This window comes from Hipposideros armiger, unplaced genomic scaffold (genome assembly GCF_001890085.2).
Source record: "Hipposideros armiger isolate ML-2016 unplaced genomic scaffold, ASM189008v1 scaffold_725, whole genome shotgun sequence".
Classification (NCBI taxonomy): Eukaryota; Metazoa; Chordata; class Mammalia; order Chiroptera; family Hipposideridae; genus Hipposideros; species Hipposideros armiger.
In genome coordinates, this window is record NW_017732075.1 from 790,324 (window position 1) to 812,381 (window position 22,058).

Below are 22,058 nucleotides of genomic sequence, written 5' to 3' on the forward strand. Positions count from 1 at the left end.
GGCCGCTCACTGCGGCTGCTGGCCGCTCACGCTGTCTGCTGGCTACACACGGTAGCCCATGGCAACCCACTGTCACAGGAGCTGCAGCATACACCTTCGCCGGCAACTCACAGCAGCCCAGCTCCAGGTTGAGCTGTTGTTCAGCATCTGAGCTGTGGAGGGCAGTGTCACTGGCCCTCATATGTGGGATCCGAACCCGGGCCCTCTGGGGTCCCATGCCAGTTCTTAACCATCGCGCCACTGGGCTGGCCCCAAAGCTTTTATTGGAGAATTGGGGGGAGAGGAACAGATACGTTGCTGTCCTTTTGTTCTTCAGTCTAGTTGTGGAGGACTTTGCTTCACTGGCCCATGTTGGTATTATGATCATTGCACTCTTCCCAGGTGAGGCAGATCAGTCGCCGGCCTCTGGACGGCCACTCATGGCGGCTGCTGGCTGCTCACGGTAGCTTATGGCAGCCCACTGCAGCAGGGGCTTCAGCCTACACCGTTGCCGGCGACTCATGGCAGCCCAGCTCTAGGTCGAGCTATTGTTCACCATCTTAGCTGTACAGGGCAGTGTCACTGGCCCTCATGTGGGACCCGAACGAGGGCCCTGCTGCTCAGAGCTGGTGTCCCAAGCCAGCTCTTAACCAACATGCCACTCAGTCGGCCCTAGATACCTTTATATTGAAAGGAAGGTACAAATGGCGGCAAACTGGTTTTTCCACCAGAGGGGGAGAGAAATCAATTGGACCTTCATCAGACAGGACAGAATGAGCATGTCTCTAAGAATTACTTTGCATTACCATCACTTATCTACAAATGACTGAGCTGTAAAATAGCTCAAAGACTGAAATTAGATAACCTGGAGAGTTTGAAGTACAGATTTCCCTCCACAGTATGTTGGAGGCAGACAGCTTCCATCTAACAGGGGATGATAAACCACAGCAACTGACCCAAACCAGCCAAGTGTAGGTGGTTTCAGAGTGCTGGGAGGGTTTACAGGCCAGAGAAAATCCCCTCTGGCTTTCTAGAAGATTTATCAACATCACCTAGGAAAGTTTTTAGAAATTACCAAAGCCCAGGCCTCACCCCAGAACCACAGAGTCAGAATCTCTAGAGTTTGACTTTCTGCTTTGGTTGCTTTGAAAAACTCTTCAGCACTTATTAATGAAAGCAGAATTGAAAAGCACTGGCGTTGATGCCAGCAGGCTGGATAGAAAATGCTGGTGGATGAGACTCCTGGTTTAGGGAGGAGATGAAGTGGTGGTGGGTGACAAGGAGGGGAGGAGGGCAGATAAGTCAGGAAAGATGTCAAGGGCCTTGAATGCCCAAGGGTCTGCATTGAAGGTACCATTGGAAATGAGTGGGCAAAGCAGTGACACAGCTCAAGTTAGGGTTCCTTGGGCATTCCAGGGGCATAGGAGTCTGGGTGATTCTTGACACGATCTTCCAGGTTATTTCTTGATTTTTCTCAAATTGCCTTTTCCATACACACCTGGTTTTACCCCCTTACACTCAATATCTCCCTCCGTAAAAGTGTACTCTATTCCTCTAAAGTCCATGAGCTACCTTTTTAGGACAGAAATGCTTTTTCTTATGCTAGTATTTCTATCCTGCCTGCCTCTCTCCTTCCTCTGCTTCATTCCATTGAGTCCAAACTCTTGATTGTGTATTTCTGTCAACCTGAACCCCTAATATGTATCCTTATATATGAATAACAAACACCAAAAATGGAATATAAAAGGACAAGATAAAAAAATTTAGAAACTTGTAATGTTCTCATCCTGCACCCCAATGACTTGTCATGCCCAGTACCCCACTTTGGAGATGGTTGCTCTAATAATGATGACTGTGGCAACGGAAGCCACCACTTAGTAAACATTTAATCTGTACCTGACCATACTAATTATTTTACCTGCCTTACTTCATTGAAGTTTCACAAAAACATAATTAGAGTGTCATTTCAGAGGTGAAGAAACCGAGTCAGAGAAATGACATAACTCACCCAAGGTCATGAACTAGGAATCTGCAGTGTTTGTATTTGAACTCAGGCCATGACTGCAAAACCTGCATTTTTTCTTACGATGCCACCCTACCTCTCTTGTGAATGCTTGGGCTTATCACAATAAAAGCTTCCATTTATTGCTTTTTTGCTGTGTGCCCGGCATGGTGCTAAAGACTTTTCATCCATTATTGATTTCTCAATATGTGAAGGTATTTTTTTTATATGCATTTTGCAGTTGTGGATTTGAGCTTTAGTTTAGATAACTTACTAAAATCACAGATTAATGGGGGAGAGGGGGTGGGGCGGGGCAGAGCTGTGACTCACAACCAGATCTGACCTCAAAGCTCATGACTTGGACAAGACCTTCCCGTGTCCAGCTGTTGGTTTCCCCAGCTCTGCAGCTGGGCGGCAACCAGCCATGGGTCCTGCCGTCTCTGGTGTTTTCTCTACCCCAGTGCGTTCCTCCCAGAGTCAGTCCTGGTCTACCAAAGGGACAGGCAAGAAATATGATTGCTTGTAGGCTAAAGGACTAAAGGCAGGGGGTGGCCACAGCAGCACAAAGCCACCAGACAACTCTACCCTTGAATGGATTTCTGGAGTGATCAGCGACAATGAGCCCTCGTGGATAGCCAGGTCAGAAGAGATTCAGGGAACCCTGAATGGCCAGTCAGGTCAAGAGTGACCATACCTGCCAGTCTTGAGAAGCTGTTTCAACCAAGATGATAAAACTTGCATATTGGGGCAGGGGCAGGAGTGGGGGGTTGGGGTTGCTAGAGAGGAATCCTGTGGCCTTGGGGAGAACCCTCCTAGGACTGATAGTCTGAGGTTTTTCTGTGAAAATCCCTGGTTGAAATTGAGAAAAGCCTTTCACGAGACCCACTCTGGATTTTTCCAGAGAGCGATAATATCCCCATTTTACAGATGAAGAAACTGAGGTCCAGAGAGAGAACCTGGCTTATCTGAGGTTACAGGCAGATTGGGAGCCGGCACCTGGGTTATACCCTGTGGCCTCTTCCTAACGTCCCATTGGAGCAGGGACCTACGGCTCTGTGGGGCCTTGTTATGACCTGGCACTGGGAGGCAGAGATGTTGGCCATTGTCTGGGTCTCGGCATGTCACTTATCGTCCCTGAGGTACGTTTACCCCATCTAGAAAACGAGGGGGTTGGAGTAGTGGCTCCTTTAAGGGCCCTCTGGGATTCTGAAACATTGAATTTAAAACATTTATTTAGCCAATTTGGGAGGTATGATCTGGGTTGTTCTGGGAAGAATCAGAGCCTCTTATAAAGCCAGGGTAAAACCAGGGTAGACGGCGCCTCTGTGATTAGCTCCAGAGGGTCCCTGAGTCTTCAGAGGAGGGGCTCTTAGAAATTGGGCTCCCTGAGCTGTAGTCTGAACATCTGGTTCTGGAAGAAGCTTGTGTTTCATATACACATAAGATGTACGCAGGCTCATGAGGCACGCATAAATGACTCTCAGAGCCGAGTGTTTTTTCCCAAAGACTTAGAGGCCTCTCCTCTGAGCCGGCTCTCCTTGGAAAGGGGCTCCTGTCCAGATGGGCCTGGGCTGCAGCCAGCAACTGAAGTTTCCATCCACAGGGCCAAAGGAAAATGCTTCGAGGCTGGAGGTGCCAGTGACAGGCCTTCGCTTTGCCTCCTTGTCTCAGCTGACTTCCTGGGCCTTGTTAGTCCCTGTTTCTCTGCTGGCCTTGGGGCTCCCTTATCTCCTGCCTACTCCATCCCCCAGGTCTGGGGAAACCCAGAGCTGGCTCCCAGCCAGACCCTGAGGTAACTGGGGGCCCCATTCCTGGGGAAGGAGGGGGGGGGTGTTGGGTTCCATTTCCTGGTGAGAGCTGCACATTTGCACATGTGCAACAGGAGGCCCCTGGTTGTCAGGGAAACAACAGGGCAGTTGCAAGCAGATCTCTGTTGTTTGCTCATTACTCTCAACCCCATCTCATGTCTTTCTGCTGACTGTAGTTTGGGGGACCTGTAATCAGGCAGTGGGGACCCATGGGGCAAACACGACAAAGCCTGTCCTCAGAACCTCCCCCTAAGTACAGTGAATGCCACCATTTACTGAGTACAGATCTCTGCCTAGCCTCATTTGCTCTGCCCTTGATAAAAGGTTTGTCTCATCCTCCAACAAACCCACAAGGCAGGAAAGGGAAAGCCCTAGTTTTGTACTTGAGATGACCTTGAACTCAGAGATGAGCAGTGTACCCAAGGTCACATAGCTAATAAGTGACAAAATGGACTTGAATCCAGGTCTGTCTCTCTGACTCCAAAACCTGTGTTCCCCCCTGTAGTTTCCAGTGACCCCACAGTGAGCGCAGGGTTATGGACTGAGGTCAGGGGCTACTTTCCCCTAAAAAAATTTTTTTTTTTGATGGGGGTTGATGTGGAAAACTGGAAAGCACTGAGCTGAAAAGTCTCCTAAGTGTCTCCCCGCTCTTCTAGTGCAGCTCCTCATAAGCCTTACTAAATATTAGTCTAATAGGGTTGGGGTTTTTTATTTTTAAAAAGTAATAGAGACAGGGTTACAAAATATCACGTTTCATAAAATGGAAAGCACTGGTCCTCCCTTCTCCTCCTCTCATCCCGAGACGATTGCTTCACTTCCATTTTGCCTTCCTGCCGGGGGTGCTTATGAGCCCAGCCCTCTCCCCCTTCTCTTCCGCTTTCCAAACAGGTTATACCCCTTTTTTTTCATTTCTTTTTAGGTAAGATATCTTGGTATCTTATTCCTTCACTGTAGACCCTGTCTCCTGACACCCCCTTCAATGAGATTGTGTGTCCTGTCTGCTCAGTCACCACCTCCCTAGGACTTTCTGTCCCATTAGAGAAAATGCCAAAATCTTTACAGTAACCCCAGCACTGGTTCCTCAACCCCACATCTCCCCAGTGTCCCTGCTGCCACGTCAGCCACCCTGAGCCCCTTGACTGCACTGCCCCAGGTAGCCACATGGTCCATGAGACCCTCTGACCACTCCCTCTGTCTGGGACTGTACCCCTTGTCACTCTTTCCTGACCAGGCTTTATCTGTTCTCCCTAGTTTTTATCACATACCTTTGTTATTCTTTCCCATTACAGAAAAGCAGGGTTTTATGTACTCTCTTCTTCAGTGCTGTATCCTCAATACCTAGAGCAGTGCCCTCTCGGAATAGATGCTGAAGAAGTGGTTATTGACTTATATAGGAACCATAGCCCTTCGGATATTTGCAACAGGTGACCAGGAGCCCCTTGAGTTTTCTCATCTGCAGGCCACTAAGCCCTGGGTTCTGGAAGTGTTCTTGGTGACGTGGAAAGAGAGCACGCTTGGTGCAGGTAGCATGGCCTCTGGAATCTGGACTTCGTTGAATTCAGTTTTGAGTTTTGTGACCTTGGGCAAATCATTCAACCTCCCAGATCCCCTCCCCACCCTCCCCAGCTTCAGTTTTCTCCTCTGTTAAAAAGGGGGATCTGATACCCGGAAGGATTGCTGCGAACATTGAGACCATACCTGAGCAAGCGCCCTGCATGGTCTGGAGGAATTGTGTGGTCAATGGTCGTAACCTTTCTCCTTCTGGGTTCCCAGTTCCTTCCCCATGCTGATGTGAGTGTCTGGATACTGGCTAGTCTGTCCATTGTCCTCTGAAAAATGCATCTGGCCCTGAGTCAGGTCTTGGGGTATCATTTAACCTGAAGGGCTGGAATCAGCTGAAAAAGAGCAGGGGGAACATACTCTCCCTTGGGAGGAACGAAGGGTGAGGCGATTTGGGGGAAAGAATGGAGGGGAAGGGAGTACAGGGGAGTCTCATGGGGTCACTTTCTTCTCCACAGTGTTTTCTACACAACCCGAGACCATGGCCAAACCAGCACAGGTAAGGAGTCTCTCCACCACCACCCCCACCCCATCCCCGCCCCTTCTCCCCAACCAAGGCTGTGCTCTGCCTTCCCTGGGCCTGGCTCCTCCTCGAGTCACTAGGCCCTGAGCTCTGGTACCTTCAGCTTGAAAGGAACAGGAGGGATTCTCAGGCTTTGCTTGCTCCTGTTACAAGTCACAGGTCTTTCAGATGCAAGTGAGCCATGGCAACGCACAACATCCTAAGCAGAAAGGACGGGTATTGGTTCACATGAGCGAGAAGCCCAGAGCTTCAGGCCTGGCTGGGTCCAGGGGCCCAAAGGATAGGGTCAGGATTCTGCCTCTGAACTGGGCTTCCTCTGAGTGGCTTCATTCTCAGGCAGGTTCTTCCCTGACTTGGCACGCTGGTCACCAGCAGCTCCAGACTTCCACTCCGCTTTCTGAGGAGCCTGGAGGAAACAACATAATTTATTTCCCCTGATTCCAGGGAAAGTCAGGTTTGGTTCTCATTAGCTGGGCCTGGGTAACTTGAATCTAGGTGGCGGAGTTGGTCCCACCTGAACTGTCCAGCTCAAGAGTGGTTCCTCCAGGGAGGGAGATGGATACTGCAGAGGCAAAAGTATTAGAAGGCCCTCTCCGCTCTGGAGGTAGAAGTGTTCCCTGTCACATGCATTTGGGGTTACGTTTCCCTGGTTTGGGAGACCCCAGACTTTGATGCCGTGTGACCACTTTGCTGGCCAGTAGAATTGGAGGTATATCGGAGCTTTTATTCCTGGGTGTGGCCAGGATTGGGCTCTGTCCTTGGTCAGAGCTAGGTGTCCTTCTGTGCCAGGGTTTGCCTGAGAGTGATCCCTGTCGGTTGGCCTTAGAGAAAGAGATGTGGTCACTGCAGCGATGGGAGCAAAAAAGGAGAAGAAAACTAAGGGACACCTGACGTGGCCCCCTTTACCCCCCACTTCAATCACAGAGCTACAGGTCACGGACATAGTGCCGGAGCTGTGTGACCTTGAGTAAGTTCTTTACCCTCTCTGGGCCTCAGTTTCCATTCTGAGGTGGTTGAGCTCAGTGAAAACTAAACTTGGTCCCAGTCTTCATGACTTGCCACCCAATGAAGAGGCCCTTAAGAATAGCTATCGACAGTTTTTGAAGAGCACAGTGTGTCGTGTGATATAGGATAAGTACACTCAAAATAGTGCTAGCCATGGCCTCCCTATCAGGCTCCGAGGAGCATACTTTGCACAAGTGGCCTCTGACCAGGAGGAGAGAGTATTAGTGGTTATGGGCACAGTGCCAAGGCAGAACTTTTGCTGTTCCTCATTTCCATATGTTGTCATCCCCAAACTGCTTCCTGAGGAGCATTTGAATTGCAGGGTTCTAAGTGACTGAAGTGGACAGATCAGACCCCGGGAGGTCAGAGGGGCCAGGACCTAGGGCACAGATCTTTAGACTCCTGGCGCAGTACATCCACACCACACTTTCTGCCTGGCTGACTTGTGGTTTCTTGTTGCCATGGCCACGGGCCAGTACACATCCTGTAATCAAAAGCCCCAGGGTGGCAGAGCTTTAGGGCTCCCTGGTCCCATGGGGTAAGTTGGAATCCCCATGCACCGTGTTGATGCTCTGGTGGGGGCAGTAAAGGAGCTCTGGGAACATGCAGGTGGAGAGAACAGGAAAACTGCCTGGAGGAACTACTCGGGAAGAGCACGGGGCTGTGATGGTCTAGGTAGAGGTGATGCTGGAACAAAAGGCCCGAGCGGAGGGAATGCAGTGTGTCTGGCTGTACCAGTGACTTGGCATGCTTGCAGTACAAGGGTTTGGTGAAGGGACGAGGTGGCAGAAGGCAACACTAGAGAAGTGTGAGAAAGGAATTCCTTTCATTGAGCTGAAGTTGGTGTCCACTGCTCCCAGTTATGAGCACCCCAGTTCTGCTTCTAGCGCGCCCCCTTCCCAACACACACCCCACATGCACAGAATGAGCCACGCACTCTTTTCCGTGGTCCAGACCTCCCTCTGTCACCTCTGCTGTGATAGTACTTTTGTCTCTTTCTTTCGGGGAACTTGAAGCCCAAAGATGTGAAGAAATAGTGGATTGTCATAGAAAGGTCCTGGAAACATGGCTCTGTTTCACAGGGATGTCTGGGTTTGGTTGAACACGGTGCTGGGCGTATGGACACTTTGAGAACAGAGCAAGAGGGGCAGGTGGCGATGCCTGGAACCCCAGGAACTGCAGAGATGAGGCTTGGGTCGGGTCTGAGGAAGGCAGCTCTCAGGTGGAGTTCTGGCCAGCAGCCTTCTCTCTGGGTGATGTCACTTCTGCTCCTGAGAGGCCTCAGGACTCCTACTCTCGTAGCAGCCTGGATGGGGCCCAAGACCACAGAGCCCCAGGGTCTAGGCTGCTCACCAGCTGGCATCGGGGCCTGTTGAATATTTCAAGGCGGAAAGTCCCTTTGCCTCTGCTCTCCCCTCTCCGCGATCATGGGTACCTGAGGCCAGGAACCTGTCTTCTAGAGGAGGAGACATGGGGACAGCTAGCTGCAAAGGTGGCACTTGGCAATGCAGAATTCACCAAGTTGGTGTGAGAATGACCGATGGTGGGACACCTGGGCCTGGGATTTGAAGGACTGTCTCTGTGTGTCTAGATGTGACCAGTGTTAAGTCTGCTGTGGCCTCCTCTTCTGGTGGCTGTGATCCTGAAGGGTCCTAGGTTAACTAGTCTGGCAGGCAGCCCCCTAGAAGAGTTTATTATTCCTGTGCAAAGAGCCACGTGGGAGACCGGTCTTGCGGCTCTGTAAGCCTGTCGGCCTGTCAGCCTTTCCCTAAGGGAACGTTTTGATTGAGGCTTGTGTCAATCATTAGACTTCCCTTCCCCCAAGACGGCATTGCCTCATCTTTCAACCGCAGCCCCTTCCCCAGACATGCAGTGTGTGAGGAGGGAGAAGCGTGGTGGTGGGAGGAGCCCCAACCGGAGAGGGTCGGCAGCGTGCTGTCATTGCCGAGACCTCTGCCCTTCAACCTGGGAACACGCTTCCATCTTCTCATTCCTTCCTGGCAATTTACAATCCCATGATCCTGGCAACGTCGGGCGTCTGCATTGAGCCCTGAAGTATCTGGGTTTGCTTCCGTGAATGCAGTTTGCTTGCTGTCACCTCCAGGCCTTTGCCATGCTGTTTCCTCTGCATAAATCCCTTCTCCCCCATCGCCTCTCTTCCCCCACTCCCACCCCGCCCCTTGGGGCCAGCTGTTACGCATCCTTTAGGAGGACACCTTCAACCGGCTCAGAATATATCCAGCCGTCATCCAGCTCTGCACCCATTCATCTAGGAAGCAGGTCTTCAGTGAGTGCCTAGCTGTGCCAAGCCCTGTGCTAGGTGCTAGGAATACACCAGCGAGCAGGAGGACCGAGACTCTTAGAGCTTTCTGGAGGGAGTATCTCTTTTCTGGTCCAGGAATTTGGTATCTGTCCTTCTCTGCCCAGGGCTGTGATCAGATTACAAGGAATTAACCTGTGGCGGGAAGGGGACCGTGTCCGTTTCTGGTCACCCGCCCTGTCAGAACTTTAAATAGCAACCCTGCGCCCACGCATGCATACCTCGGAGGAGCCAGCAACTGCAGATGTAAACCAAAGAGCGTCCAAGTGCCTGGCCAGGTTCCAGTGTGGGCACTGGGCGACGGAGGAGGTGGGGGGAGGCTCATTTTGGCCTGTCCACTTCTGCCTCCTTTAAGGCACAGTTTCTCTGGGCCACCCGCACCCCTTCCACAAAGCCTTTCCCAGTTTCCTCCCCCAGCTGGACTCGGCCTCCTCTGTCCCCACATTACTTAGCCTCTGTCTTAGGGTATTTACTACAAGCTTTATGCTAATGTGTATGCTTGTCCCTTTTCCACTGGGTCAGAAGCTCATGAAAGACATGGTCAGGTCTTCTTCTCCCTGAATCTTCAGCCCGAAGCATCAGGCCTGGCACCGGCTAAGTGCCCTGTCCCCGAGCCTTGTGCTCTGTGCCTGGAGCCCTGGTATCCTCAGTTCTCCCAGCCACTCTCCTGGACCGTATGCTTCTCAGGGCCGTGTAGCTGACCCACATCTGACTTCTCTGTGAACCAGTCCATTGTGCATTCAGGTTTGATGTCTAAGATCCGCTGGCTCTGCCTTTCCGCCCCTTCATCCCAAGGACCCAGCCCACTTATTCTCAGATGCCAGTTCCCGGTTCAGTTTACTGGGCCAAGAGGGGTGGCACCTTGCCTTGGCGTTGATTCTGAGGGTGGCTCTGGGCTCCCCGGGTTGAGACCCCACCGTAAGAAGCTGGTAGCGACAGGGTTTCTGGAGCTGGAGAGCAGAAGGAAACAGGCCAGAGGTCTGGGTTGCAGTGACCCCGGCAAGAAGCTTCCCTTCTCTGGGCTCGGTTCCTTTGTTTCTGTGATAGAGATCATCTTAAGTGTTTCTTCAAGTTGCTAAAAATCATCACAGTGGAGGTGAACGGGCTTTGTAAAGCAGAACGCGCCATGAAAACATGAGGGGCTCTTGTTACTGTTACAGAGCTCATTTCCAGCCCTTGCACTCAGCCTGGCTTTTTATCTCTGGGTCTTGGGACAGTGCGGGGCCGAGGGCTTGGCTGAGCCACCCTCCCGTGGAGAAGTGGCACTGTCCTTGGGGCAGGTTGTGGTAGAAGGTACCAAGAGAGTCATCCCCACCCTTGTCCAGGCTTTCTGTGGTCAGTGCCCAAGTTTAGGGGCAGAGGGCTCAGCCTGGACTCTGTCTGTGGCTAAGGTTGGGAGTGTGGCCTGGGGCTGGGGCTGAGAGCCCCGTTCAGGGCCAGGGTCTACAGCTCACCGTCTGCTTTTCTCTCCACAGGGTGCCATGTACCGTGGTTCCATTCGTGACTTCCCGGACTTTGACCCCAACCAGGATGCTGAGACTCTGTACACCGCCATGAAGGGCTTTGGTGGGTGCCCAGCCACTGGGAGTGGGGCTGCAGGAAAAGACGCAGGGTCCACTGGGTGGGCTTGGGGGTGTCCCCTTATGTAGGCACATCCCAGAGTCCTTGTGGGGGGTAGGGATGAGATTCACTTACTCATCCTTTCGTCTCCTTTTTTAAATTATTTTTCATAATTTTATCATGAAATATTTCAGACTAACAAAAAGGGTTTAAAGAATAATAGAAGCTCCACCCACAGACATGTCACCCAATTTGAGAAGCAGCACTTGCTTTCTCGCGTAGTTGGAACCTCCTTGGCAGATTCCATCCTGCCTTTTCTCTCGGGGGTAGCCAATACCCTGAATTTCGTGCTTGTTATCCTCTTTCATTTTCCTTGTTGAAAGATCCCAGTCCTGGGTGTTAGGACACCTGGGATTTTCTAATCCAGGCTCCTTGTGAGATCTTGGGTGAGTCCTTGCCCGCCTCTGGGCCTCAGTTTCCTTATTTGTATGATGAGCTGAATGACAGGCCCTCTGTGCTCAGATATTGTGGGTGCTGTCATCCCTCTCAGTGGGGACTTGACAGATCCCCATAGATCCATGCCCCCCCCAACCCCCCATACCACTGCCTCATGAGCAGAAGGCTGATGCCAAGAACTGCAGGGAGCAGCCCTGGTGGGCTTCCTGGAGGCAGGTTGGCATAGGGTGACGGGTACCCTCCCCTCTTCTAGGCAGTGACAAGGAGGCCATACTGGAGCTGATCACTTCCCGGAGCAACAGGCAGAGGCAGGAGATCTGCCAGAGCTATAAGTCTCTCTATGGCAAGGTAACCATGGCAACCAAATGGTGGGGGTTGGGAGTCAGGGAATGATTTTATTCACCTGTGTGTTTATTCAGGGTATTTTACTCCAGGTCAGCCTCCGTGCTGGCACCTCTGCCCTCCTTTTCTCTTTAGTCAGGGACCATTCAGCCACAAATTGCCTAAAGCACTGGCTGTGTGCTGGGCACTGTGCTGATAAATAAGACCTGTGAGGTGTCAACCCTGTGGACTCACAGGTAGTGGGAGGGAGACAAGTAAACAAGTAAACAACTGTGGGGAAGAGGCAGAATGCTGTGGACTTGAACCCTACACCACCATGTGCTGGCTGTATGACTTTGGGCAAGTTACCTGACGTTGCTAAGCCTGGTTCTTAGGGTTGATGGTAGCACATACCTCCAAGAGTGACGATTCAGTGAGATTGCTTAGCCCCGTACAGAGCTAAGTGCTCATTAAATGTAATTTTTATCATTATAACTGCTCTTCCCCTCCTCCTCCTCCGCCTCCCCCACCCCCACCCCCCAGGACCTCATTGCTGACTTGAAGTATGAGCTGACAGGGAAGTTCGAACGACTGATTGTGGGTCTGATGAGGCCACTTGCCTATTGTGACGCCAAAGAAATTAAAGACGCCATCTCGGTACGAAGCGTGGGTCTGTGTGTGTTGGAGGTAGGATGGGGGTGTGATGAAGGGGAAGATGCCCCTACAGCAAGGATTCAGTGAGCCCTGCACCCACCCAGCGGCTGTAACCTGCTTTCAAGAGGCAACCTGCCCAAGCCCTATCCCGGAGGGGCACCACGGTCTCCTGCAGAAGGACAGATGTAGAACAGATGTCAGTGTGAGGCAGCCCCTGTGAAAGGGAGCCCTTGGTTCAGACCCCCACACCAGCAGCTTACAGTCCCAAGGAAGCAGGCTATAGGGACGTGGAGACAAATTGTGTTCAACACCCACAGGCCAATGGCATACTAAAGGAGGTTAGGACCAGGGTAGCATAGAAGATAAGAGGACCACGTTGGGCCCAAACGCCTGGAGAGGATTTGGTTGATGAGAATGGGAAGGTCATTCCAGGCTAGAGAAAAAAATGGCCAGAGAGGTGGTGGAGGTTGTTTAGATATGAGGAGCAGCTAGCTCAGTTGGTGGAGGTAGAGGGTCACTCCCCAGGAAGCATGGAGAGATCAAGAGCCCTTACATGTATCTAGCACTTTACAGTTTATGATGTGCTATGATCTTTGCGTCCAGTGAGCTATTAAACATGAATCCATTTCATAAACTGATAAACTTAGCAATGTGAGAGATTATTACCTGTTCAATCTCCCTGTGAATTTGGCAATGCAAGTGGTAGCATCTCCATTTTACAGATGAGAAAACTGAGACCCAGAAAGATAGTTTCTTAATAAGAGGTCACAGAGCAAGCTGCAGGCAGAGGTGGGACTAGAACCCATGTCTTTTGATTCTCAGGGCAGCAGCTCCCAATCAGTGCCTACAAGCTGTGGTAGGAGTACCTCAACGCTGGGGGTTTTATAGCCGTGGCCACTCCAGGATCCTAACATATGACTGGTGGCCTCCTATCCTGGCCTTTGACTCACGTGTCCCTTCTCTTCTCCCAGGGCATTGGCACCGATGAGAAGTGCCTCATTGAGATCTTGGCTTCCCGGACCAATGAGCAGATACACCAGCTGGTGGCAGCGTACAAAGATGGTGAGATGAGCAGGAGGGATTTTCAGGATATGAAATGAGGGTGATTGCAAGGGTGGAGATTCTCCTTCCCTCCGATCTGCCCATCCAATTAGTACCTGCTCTGTGCTGGGCAGTGTGCTAGCTTCTCAGGATAGGCCAAGTGCATGTAGACACTGCCTCTGAGAGCTTATAGACTAATGAGATAATGAGGGATACAGACAATAAACAGGTAAATACGATGACATGTGGTGGTGTTATGAAAGAAACAAGGTAAAAAAGAATCTGACTTTCGCTGGGGAGGACCTGCTTCAGACAGGTGGTCACGGAAAGCCTATCTTGGGGGGAAATGAGAAGGAGCCGTTTGTATAAAGAGTGGGGAGGAGATCCCAGCATGCAGAGGGAACAGCGAGTCCAGAGGGCCTGGGGCAGAAATTAGCCTGGTAGCCAGTGGGAGGCAAGAGTGATGGAGGGCATGGCAGAACCACACAGCGTCTTGTAGGCCAAGAGAAAGGGGTGATGCTTTATTCTAAGTCCAGTGGGAAGCAGGGGAGCCCATGACCAGATATGGGCTTTTAGTTGGTCACCCTTGTTGCTGTGGATTGGAGAGGGGGTGAGAGCAGAAGCAGAGGGAGTAGCCAGAAGGCTGTGGCCACTGTCCAGGGGAGCAACGACAGTGCCCAGAATAGGGTGGCACAGGTGAGGCTAGAGAGAAGTAGACAGATCCCATCACATCATATCATGGGTCAGCATAAAGAACTGAAAATATGCCCTGGAGGTTGCCATGGCCATCACAAGAGACTGGCTTTTGGGATTTATAGCCAGTATCTGATCATTTGGGGGCAGCAGGGACCTTTGTCCTGGATCTCTGGGGTCTCCTGAGGATGGGACTAGAGCTTGTGTTCCTTCCCTGCAGCCTATGAGCGCGACCTGGAGGCTGATATCATTGGCGACACCTCTGGCCACTTCCAGAAGATGCTTGTGGTCCTGCTCCAGGTTGGTCTACCCTGGGGCCTTCCCCTGAGCTCTACTGGAGTGCAGGCAGAGGGCTGTGGGCACCTCCTCCTGTCCCCACCCCCCTCCTGCCCACAGGGTGGCCTGTGAGGGACTCCTTGGTGTCTCCTTGGGTATAAAATCCTCCTCCTGTACTGTGGCTACCCCCTTTCCCCCTGCCTATTTTATCCTTGAACTTGAGATGGTTTCTCGCTGGCTCACCAGGGTATAGAGTTTGAGTGTCTAGGGGTCTGCTCTGGTCCCCCTGGTTTGCACAGTCAGCTGACCTAAATTTCCATTTGCACACACCCTTCTCTCTTGTGACCAGAAATATCCTCTCCTGTGACCTCCTTCCCCTGCCCACATGCACCCGTCTCCTCTCTGGGCCTCCCTCCTGCCATGCCTTCTTCAGCCACTGCACGTACCTCAGGACACCAGCAGGGCCTGTCTTCACTGCCTCCCTCACAGTCAAACCCTGTGCCCCTCTCTCCCACCAAGGAGCGTGTAAAGAAGAAACCTTGAGGAGGCCACAACTGGTATCCTGGGCTAAATTCAACCTGCCAAGTTGGCGTCTTTTTCCCCACACCATGTGCTTTAAAAAAGAAAGAAACACTTTGAGTTCGTTGCTAACAATTACAAATAGGCAGATTTTGCTCGAAAACCCAGATTTATGGATTCTTTTGAATAACTGAAAGTTCTGGCAGTATCAGGCCTGCCTTTTGCATGACTGCAAGTAGACTGGAAAGCGGGTCTAACCTGCCATTTCACTCTTACCTGTCTGGCCTCACAGGCATTGAGATGTCTCAAGCCCAGCTCCAAGGACCAAACCTTTAGGAAGCTTTCTATATCAATCCAGCCACCTCTTTATTTCTTTCACTGCTTCCCCCACCCTCACCCACATTTTGCATAAGTTCTCTTCCTCCCGTTACCATGGCAATCCACATCCTATATTAAGCAGCTGGGGAATGATCAGAAACATTAGGCATGGGAAAGGGGATGTTCTGGAAAGAGAGTTCCAGCCTGTGTCTTAGAGTCAAGGATGTTGCCTCCTCAACCTCTGACACCAAGTGGGCAATGACATGGCACGGATGGTAAGCCTGCTAGCTCTGCCCACATAACCAAGCAGCCTAGTAGGGCTGTCCCCTGCCCCCTGTGAGTGTCCTCTGTCAGATGGGGCGGATGGCCTGGGATGAAGCAACAAACACCAATGCATTTTGGTGCCTTCATGGCCTGTGAGCTCAGATCTGAGGGCCCAGGTCTCAAATCCTCATTGGTGAATTCTTTGGGTTAAGGTCTGGGAGCCGCTACTAGAACACACATCGTGCAGACTTTTTACCCCTCTAATATTGTTGGGGCACATCGTGGGCCATGCCACGACTTGTGACAGGGGCCCCTGTGCTCAGAGATGTTCTCGGTACAAGGCTCTGGCTTCCTCTGGGCTGGTGGTACCTGGAAGGACCTTGATTATAATCAGGACTCCCCTGTTGGGTCCCAGCTCCAAGGACGAAGGGAAAAGCCAGTGGGAGGAACTATGATTCAGCACAAAATAGATGCTGCAGCCTTGATCCAGTGGCAGCTCTAAGTCACTGCTCCTCGACATTTCTGGGCCACCGTGGTTTTCTTGGCCTCCCTGTTTTCACCACTGGCACGCAGGCTTTCTTCCCCCTGGTTCTGGCATTTGAACCACGTGTCCCTTGTCTCTCTGCCCAGGGAACCAGGGAGGAGGACGATGTCGTGAGCGAGGACTTGGTGCAACAGGATGCCCAGGTAAACAAGCACCTATGGTAGAGGCCCCCTAAGCACAGAGGCGAGAGGTTGGGGATCTGGGGAAGGCTGGAGGCAAGTCATTTGCAGCAAATACCAGAAATAACTGACTCAGCCATCATGTATACAGTGCTTTGTTGAAGAAAGGATTTATGTTATCTTTCAAAGGTACACACATTTAAAATGGGTGGGATGTATTTTGGAGCTTTTATCATTTGCTCATTTATTCATTCTGTTAATTCACATTTATTGAACACCTACTATGTGCCAGGCACTCTGCCACACATTGGGGAACCACTAATGAACAACATCAGACAGTACTGGAAGAGACAGACATATATTAATCACACAAACACCTTCTCCCGGGGTATACCATACATTCCAGGTGTTTTGAGCCCCACTATGTGCCAGTAACATTGCAGGGGTGGGTATAGAGAATGCTAAGACATAGTCCCTGCCCTGGAGGAGCCTATGCCATAGTAGGGAGACAGGCATATAGAGAAATCATCATATACAGTGGCTCAAAGCCATAAAGAAACAGAAAGCTGTAGGAGCCTAGAAGAGGGAGGAAGGGAGGGAAACAGAATTCTGCCTGGGGATATCATGAAATGCTTTGAGAACAAATGGGGCATCTGCTCTGGCACTGGAAAGCTGAGTAGGAGTTTCCCCAGAAAGAAAGGGTGAAAGGTGTACAGTATATGAAAAGGCCCTGAGGCTACCAATTAATGGTATCATCAGGGACCCAACATCAGCTCTGAGTGGCTTGGCCAGTGAGGCCTGTCTCCTGAGGTTTCCTCTTTCAGTAAAGCCCCACCATTTCCCCCTTTAGGACCTGTACGAGGCAGGGGAACTGAAATGGGGAACAGATGAAGCCCAGTTCATTTACATTTTGGGGAATCGCAGCAAGCAGCATCTTCGACTGGGTAAGCAAGCTCCAGAGAGGACCAACAGCTGCCCCTTTGGGGGCTGTGCCAAGAATTCCATTCTCTTTTCCTTTTCTGCTAATAGAGCATGATCACTACTTCATCTGCAACCCAAACACCAGTCCTGATTTCAGTAGACAATGGTTTGTGTGGTCCCTCACCCAAGTCGTTAACAGGATGCTTAGCCCTTCCGTCTAAGTACTGGTCCTGTCTTCATGTTGGCATAGGAGGTAGACACAGGCCCTCACAGCATACGCAGCCTGACTGCACGGTGGCTGGTGATATGCATGACCTCCCTGCCACCTCCCAAAGTGCTATCCCTACCTTCATGTTGGCGCTCCGGTCCTGGCCCCTGTGCCCTCCCTTCTGAAGTCCCTGCTGTTCTCAGTGCCATGGGATCACTCTTGACGACGCTGTCTCTCTGTCTGACTCAGTGTTTGACGAGTATCTGAAGACCACGGGGAAGCCCATCGAAGCCAGCATCCGAGAGGAGCTGTCCGGGGACTTTGAGAAGCTGATGCTGGCTGTGGGTATGTTCTGACGCTGCATTCCAAGGGGCTCTGAGGGAGTCTGGGATTCTAGCCCAGGAACAAGGGGCTGAGAATGGAAAAGGGGAATTCTGTGGTATGGAGATGGGAAGGCAAGAACCAGATAGACGGTGAATTCTAAAGGTTTAGCCAGGGCAGCATGGCGGAGGCCGGGGAGGCAGGGAGTTGAGCCTCAGGCCCTGACTTGCTCTTGTTCACTCCTCCAGTGTAGTGGGGCGAGAAAGAGCACTGGGCTGGGAGTCGGGAAATAATGATTAGGAGAGTTGATTTTTGTGGAGCCAATACTGTGTGCCAGGCGCTGTGCTGAGTGTTTAATTTTTCAAAAGGACCCAGGAGTGGGCACTGTCATTGTCTCCATTTCACAGATGAGGAAACCACGTCTCGCAGAGGCTGCCCCACTTGCCAAGGGGTCATTTTGTAATACATTGGGGGGTACTCTGGAGATGAGGGATGCTTGGAGCTGACTAGTCAATGGTGAAGTCAAGATTCAAACCCAGGGCTTTTCCCAAATCTGTTGTTGATTTGGAGCAAGTCACATATCCTTCCTGGGCCTCAATTTACTCATCTGGTAAATGGGGGCAGAGGGGCTAGACTGCTTGACCCAGAGGCCCTTGCGAGCCAAGACACATTCCAAGAGTCAGCATGTCGGAGCCTGGGGTAGGTTGTGTGTGTGTATATTTCTTGGGGGAGGGCTACAGCCCAGGCCTCACCTTCCCGCCCAGAGCTGTCCCATGCCGACTCTTTCCAGTCATCAGGTTTTGGCCCGCTCTGCCAGCACAGCTGTTCCGCCGCCAACGCCAGTATCTTTCTGGTGTAGCAGAATCTAAAGAACACCTTTTCCAGCTCCACCTGATGCGGCCTCCCATCTGGCCCAGTTCCCTACGAAACCCCAAAGGACTAGAAAGATGAAGTGGGTCTTCATAACATACTACTCATATTACAACAGGCCCATTTCCTGATTTCTTTATCCCCTGGGTTTGTGACAAAAGCGGGCTGTGGGTTATCAGGAGCCAGAGTTCTTCCTGGGTTTGAACTTGGTGACCACCAAGGAATGGAAAGAAAGGAGGGGTCCAGCCACTGTACCCCCCTTCCGAGGCAGTCAGAATAACCACCTCTTCCTCTTCTTAGTGAAGTGTATCCGAAGCACCCCGGAGTATTTTGCTGAAAGGCTCTTCAAGGCCATGAAGGTAACGGGCTGGGGTTGATGGGGGAGGGGGCCTCTGCCCACCCCCAGAGGACTGTTGGGACTCTTACAAAAGTCCTTGGGGTTCACTGGCCAAAGAGAGCCTTCAAGGGATTGGCCACAGGACAGAGTGATGACACTGTGTCCCAGGAGAGGCCCAGAGCCTGGAATGCCGCCTGGTCCCACACCTTCTCACCCAAATACCTGCCTTGACCTCACGATTGATAAGCGGGTGAAGTGACAGCCTGCACCTGATCCAGCCAGCCAGATGGGTTGGAAACCCACACTTTTAAAAAAAATATTAATTAACCAGAACGTTTATATGTAGTGTACGTAGGGAAGTGGAAAGCACTTTGGTAATTGCTAAGAGTCCTGGTACTCATCCCCGTGACCCAGCGATTCCACGCTGGACGTGTACTGAGAACACTGCTTCCCAGTAGTTTCCACACAGACACAAAGAAACTGCTGATATTTCCACAGCACCCAGGGTTAAGGAACGTAGTCGTCTGTTGCCCGAGGCCCCCCGTGGCCATCGCACAGGGCCAAGTGGACGGTAGCCCATCCCGTCTCCCAGTGCCAGGGTGAGGGTGGGCCACTCAGCCCTGCAGACATGTTGCCTGTGTGCACGTGTCATAACGTTCTTAGCCATATTGTCCATATTAGGAAAAAATCTAGAAACACCACAGGGTCCATCAGGAGTAGCAGGAAAAATAACTTCGCAGTGACATATTTACAAAGTTCCAAAACGTGCAAGCCTAAGCAATATATTGGCTCAAGTGACGAAGTCAGATAGAATCATAAGGGAAATCAAGGGTGGGAATGATAAAGAGGCGGGAGGAAGGAGATGAAGGCGGAAGGGACACATGGAGCCTCACGGGGAATGGCAGTGTTTGGCTTCTTTTGTTCTTCATTTTAATATTTCATTACGAAAATTGTATTTTCAAATAACCTGAGGGCTCCCAGCACTCTAGACTCCTCTCAAATCCCTGTCCCCCAAACCCACTGGTTTTCTAGGGCCTGGGGACTCGGGACAACACCCTGATCCGCATCATGGTCTCACGCAGTGAGCTGGACATGCTTGACATCCGGGAGATATTCAGGACCAAATACGAAAAGTCCCTCTACAGCATGATCAAGGTGAGAGGAGCCGACAGGGGACAGAGAGGGACAGAGGCACTCTGCTGAGACAGAGGGCTTGGGAACCACTCCCAGGAGAAAAAGAACTGTCCTAGAAAGTTAAGAGTTTCTTGGGAACTCCAGGAGCCCCTGCCTCGTGGCATTCAGGGAATTGAAGGCAATTCAACAGAGAAGCAAGTCGGGTGGTGACGATGAGACGTGAGGCACGCCTTTAGAGGAAGGCTGGGTCCTCAAGGGGACACAGGCTGAATCCAGGATGATGACTCCATCCCAAGGGCAATGAGAGTTCAGTCTCCTGGAAGAGGCAGGGACGGGGGGTGGGAAAGGCATTAAAGAACACAGATGAGAGTTCATTTGGGACCTCTTGGACCTGGGCCAGTTGATGACCCTGGAGTTTCCAGCCCATGAGACTTGGTCAAGAAACAGATAAAAAAAATTTTTTTTCTCTTTTTTGGGGGGTGGGGAGTGGGGATGAGATGGGATAAAGCTTTCTGAGTTCAAGCTGTTTTCCCCAAAGTGTGTTTCTAAAGAGTAATTTTATAGACAGCGGGTGAAAAAAGTTTCAGTAGGAAGATGTTTGGGAAAAACTATAATAACCCAAGACAAGCCAGTTTCTGTACCTCAGAATTTCTCACAGCCTTTATGAAGCTCGAAGAGGGATGTAGAATATGTCACATCTACCAAATGTGCATTAATTTGTTTGGTTTTGGCATTTCCCACTGTTTTTGTATCTGGAGCCCTATTTTCACGGACTGTTTTCATTTGGGAGGACTTGGCTGGGGATCATCTGGTGTATAGGGTCTGGCTCACACTGACTCAGCAGAGGAGTGAACCTCTCTTCTTAATTCTGTATTCCATGAAGTCATATTGATAACTTGAAATTGTCCTTTGGAAGTATTTACACGATGGACGTTGGCAAATGCTACAAATCAGGGCTTTTTCTCTCTTTCCCCCAATATTTACCAGCACACCACTGTATCATGGTCTCAGCCACCCCCAGACAGAAAGACAGTCAGGGATGCTATGAATAAGTGTAGAGCCTTCCCCTATTTGGGGCTGTCCAGAACCTTCCCTGGTCTGAGAGGACCCCAGAGTTTGGTAAGAAGTAACCTTTCTCTCTTTCCTTCACCCCAGAATGATACCTCTGGCGAGTACAAGAAGGCCCTGCTAAAGCTGTGTGGGGGAGACGATGAGTAAGTGGCTTCTTGGTTGTGGGGGAGTGGCCGTGGGGGGTGGCAGGCCAGGACTCCCCTCATCCTGATGGATGGATGGATGGATTAGATGAGCTTGGGGATTCCTTGGAGCCAGGAGCACCATGCAGCAGAAAGTCTGAGTGTGTGTGTGTGTGTGTGTGTGTGTGTGTGTGTGTGTGTGAACATGAATGTGGCCTCCTGTACATGGAGATGACTGCTCTTGTGATCTTGGAAAGTCAGTCTAGGGGTGTGGACCAGGAATCAGAATATGAGGGGCCAGATCCTGCTACTTCATAGCTGCATCTCAGTTTCGTCATGCCTGCTCTCTCTACTCATTTATTCAGCGCATTTATACCAAGTACCTTTGTGGGGAAGCACCTGATGATGCTTGCAGCCTAGAAAGCCACGCAGACCTGGGCGCACATACAGGGCAGTCCTGTGATGGCGAAAGATACGTGTGCCTATGAAAGCACATGTATGTGTACAGCCCAGACTGGGGGAGGCTCCTGGAGATAATGGCGCTGAGGCCCAGGGAGGAAGGGGAGGAGGAGGAGGAAGGTGTAAAGACAGGGTCGGGGTGAGGAAAGGCGTAGGGATGAGGGCACACAGCCTGGTTCATTTTTATAACTGAGGTCACACTTTGGTAGATAGCTGGGAACAGAGATGAGGCCGAGAGGGGAGCAGGGCCTGCTGTCCTCTTCCTGACATGTGAACCTCTACTTGGGGTAGTGGGGAGCCACTGAAGAGATTAAATTGGGACATGACTTAACCAGATTTGTGTGCTAGGAAGGGAACTATAGATACTGAGATTCCCCTTCTCTGGGGCTTATAAGGATCCAGTTAAGTAAGGACTACAAGAACCTTCTGTTACCCTTTGGTCAGTGCCATAGGGGCTGATTCAGTTCTGCAGACATTTACTGAGCACCTGATATACCCAGGTGCTTTGCAGGAGGAGCTGTAGAGAGGATATGACCATAAGCTGGTCACTGACTTGTTTGAGAGGAGAGCCTTGAATAGATATCACTCGAATTATAAGGAAGAAAGGGGAGGTTGAAGGATTGGAGAAATCCTGTCCTGCTGGGGACCGTGGG

General features: G+C 51.2%; 1 protein-coding gene across 2 annotated transcripts in view; it reads left to right on the forward strand.

Annotated features, from left to right (window-relative positions):
- Positions 1–22,058, forward strand: part of ANXA6 (annexin A6) — a 43,913-nt gene that overhangs the window by 4,388 nt on the left and 17,467 nt on the right. For both annotated transcript variants that reach the window (XM_019627245.1, XM_019627246.1), the window contains exons 2-13: positions 5,808–5,848; positions 10,673–10,763; positions 11,467–11,561; positions 12,078–12,191; positions 13,160–13,250; positions 14,143–14,222; positions 15,930–15,986; positions 16,813–16,906; positions 17,341–17,436; positions 18,583–18,641; positions 19,652–19,774; positions 20,909–20,967. In XM_019627245.1, coding sequence (XP_019482790.1) covers positions 5,831–5,848; positions 10,673–10,763; positions 11,467–11,561; positions 12,078–12,191; positions 13,160–13,250; positions 14,143–14,222; positions 15,930–15,986; positions 16,813–16,906; positions 17,341–17,436; positions 18,583–18,641; positions 19,652–19,774; positions 20,909–20,967 — 977 coding nt within the window. In that variant the 5' untranslated portion in view covers positions 5,808–5,830. The remainder of the gene's footprint in view (positions 1–5,807; positions 5,849–10,672; positions 10,764–11,466; positions 11,562–12,077; positions 12,192–13,159; positions 13,251–14,142; positions 14,223–15,929; positions 15,987–16,812; positions 16,907–17,340; positions 17,437–18,582; positions 18,642–19,651; positions 19,775–20,908; positions 20,968–22,058) is intronic.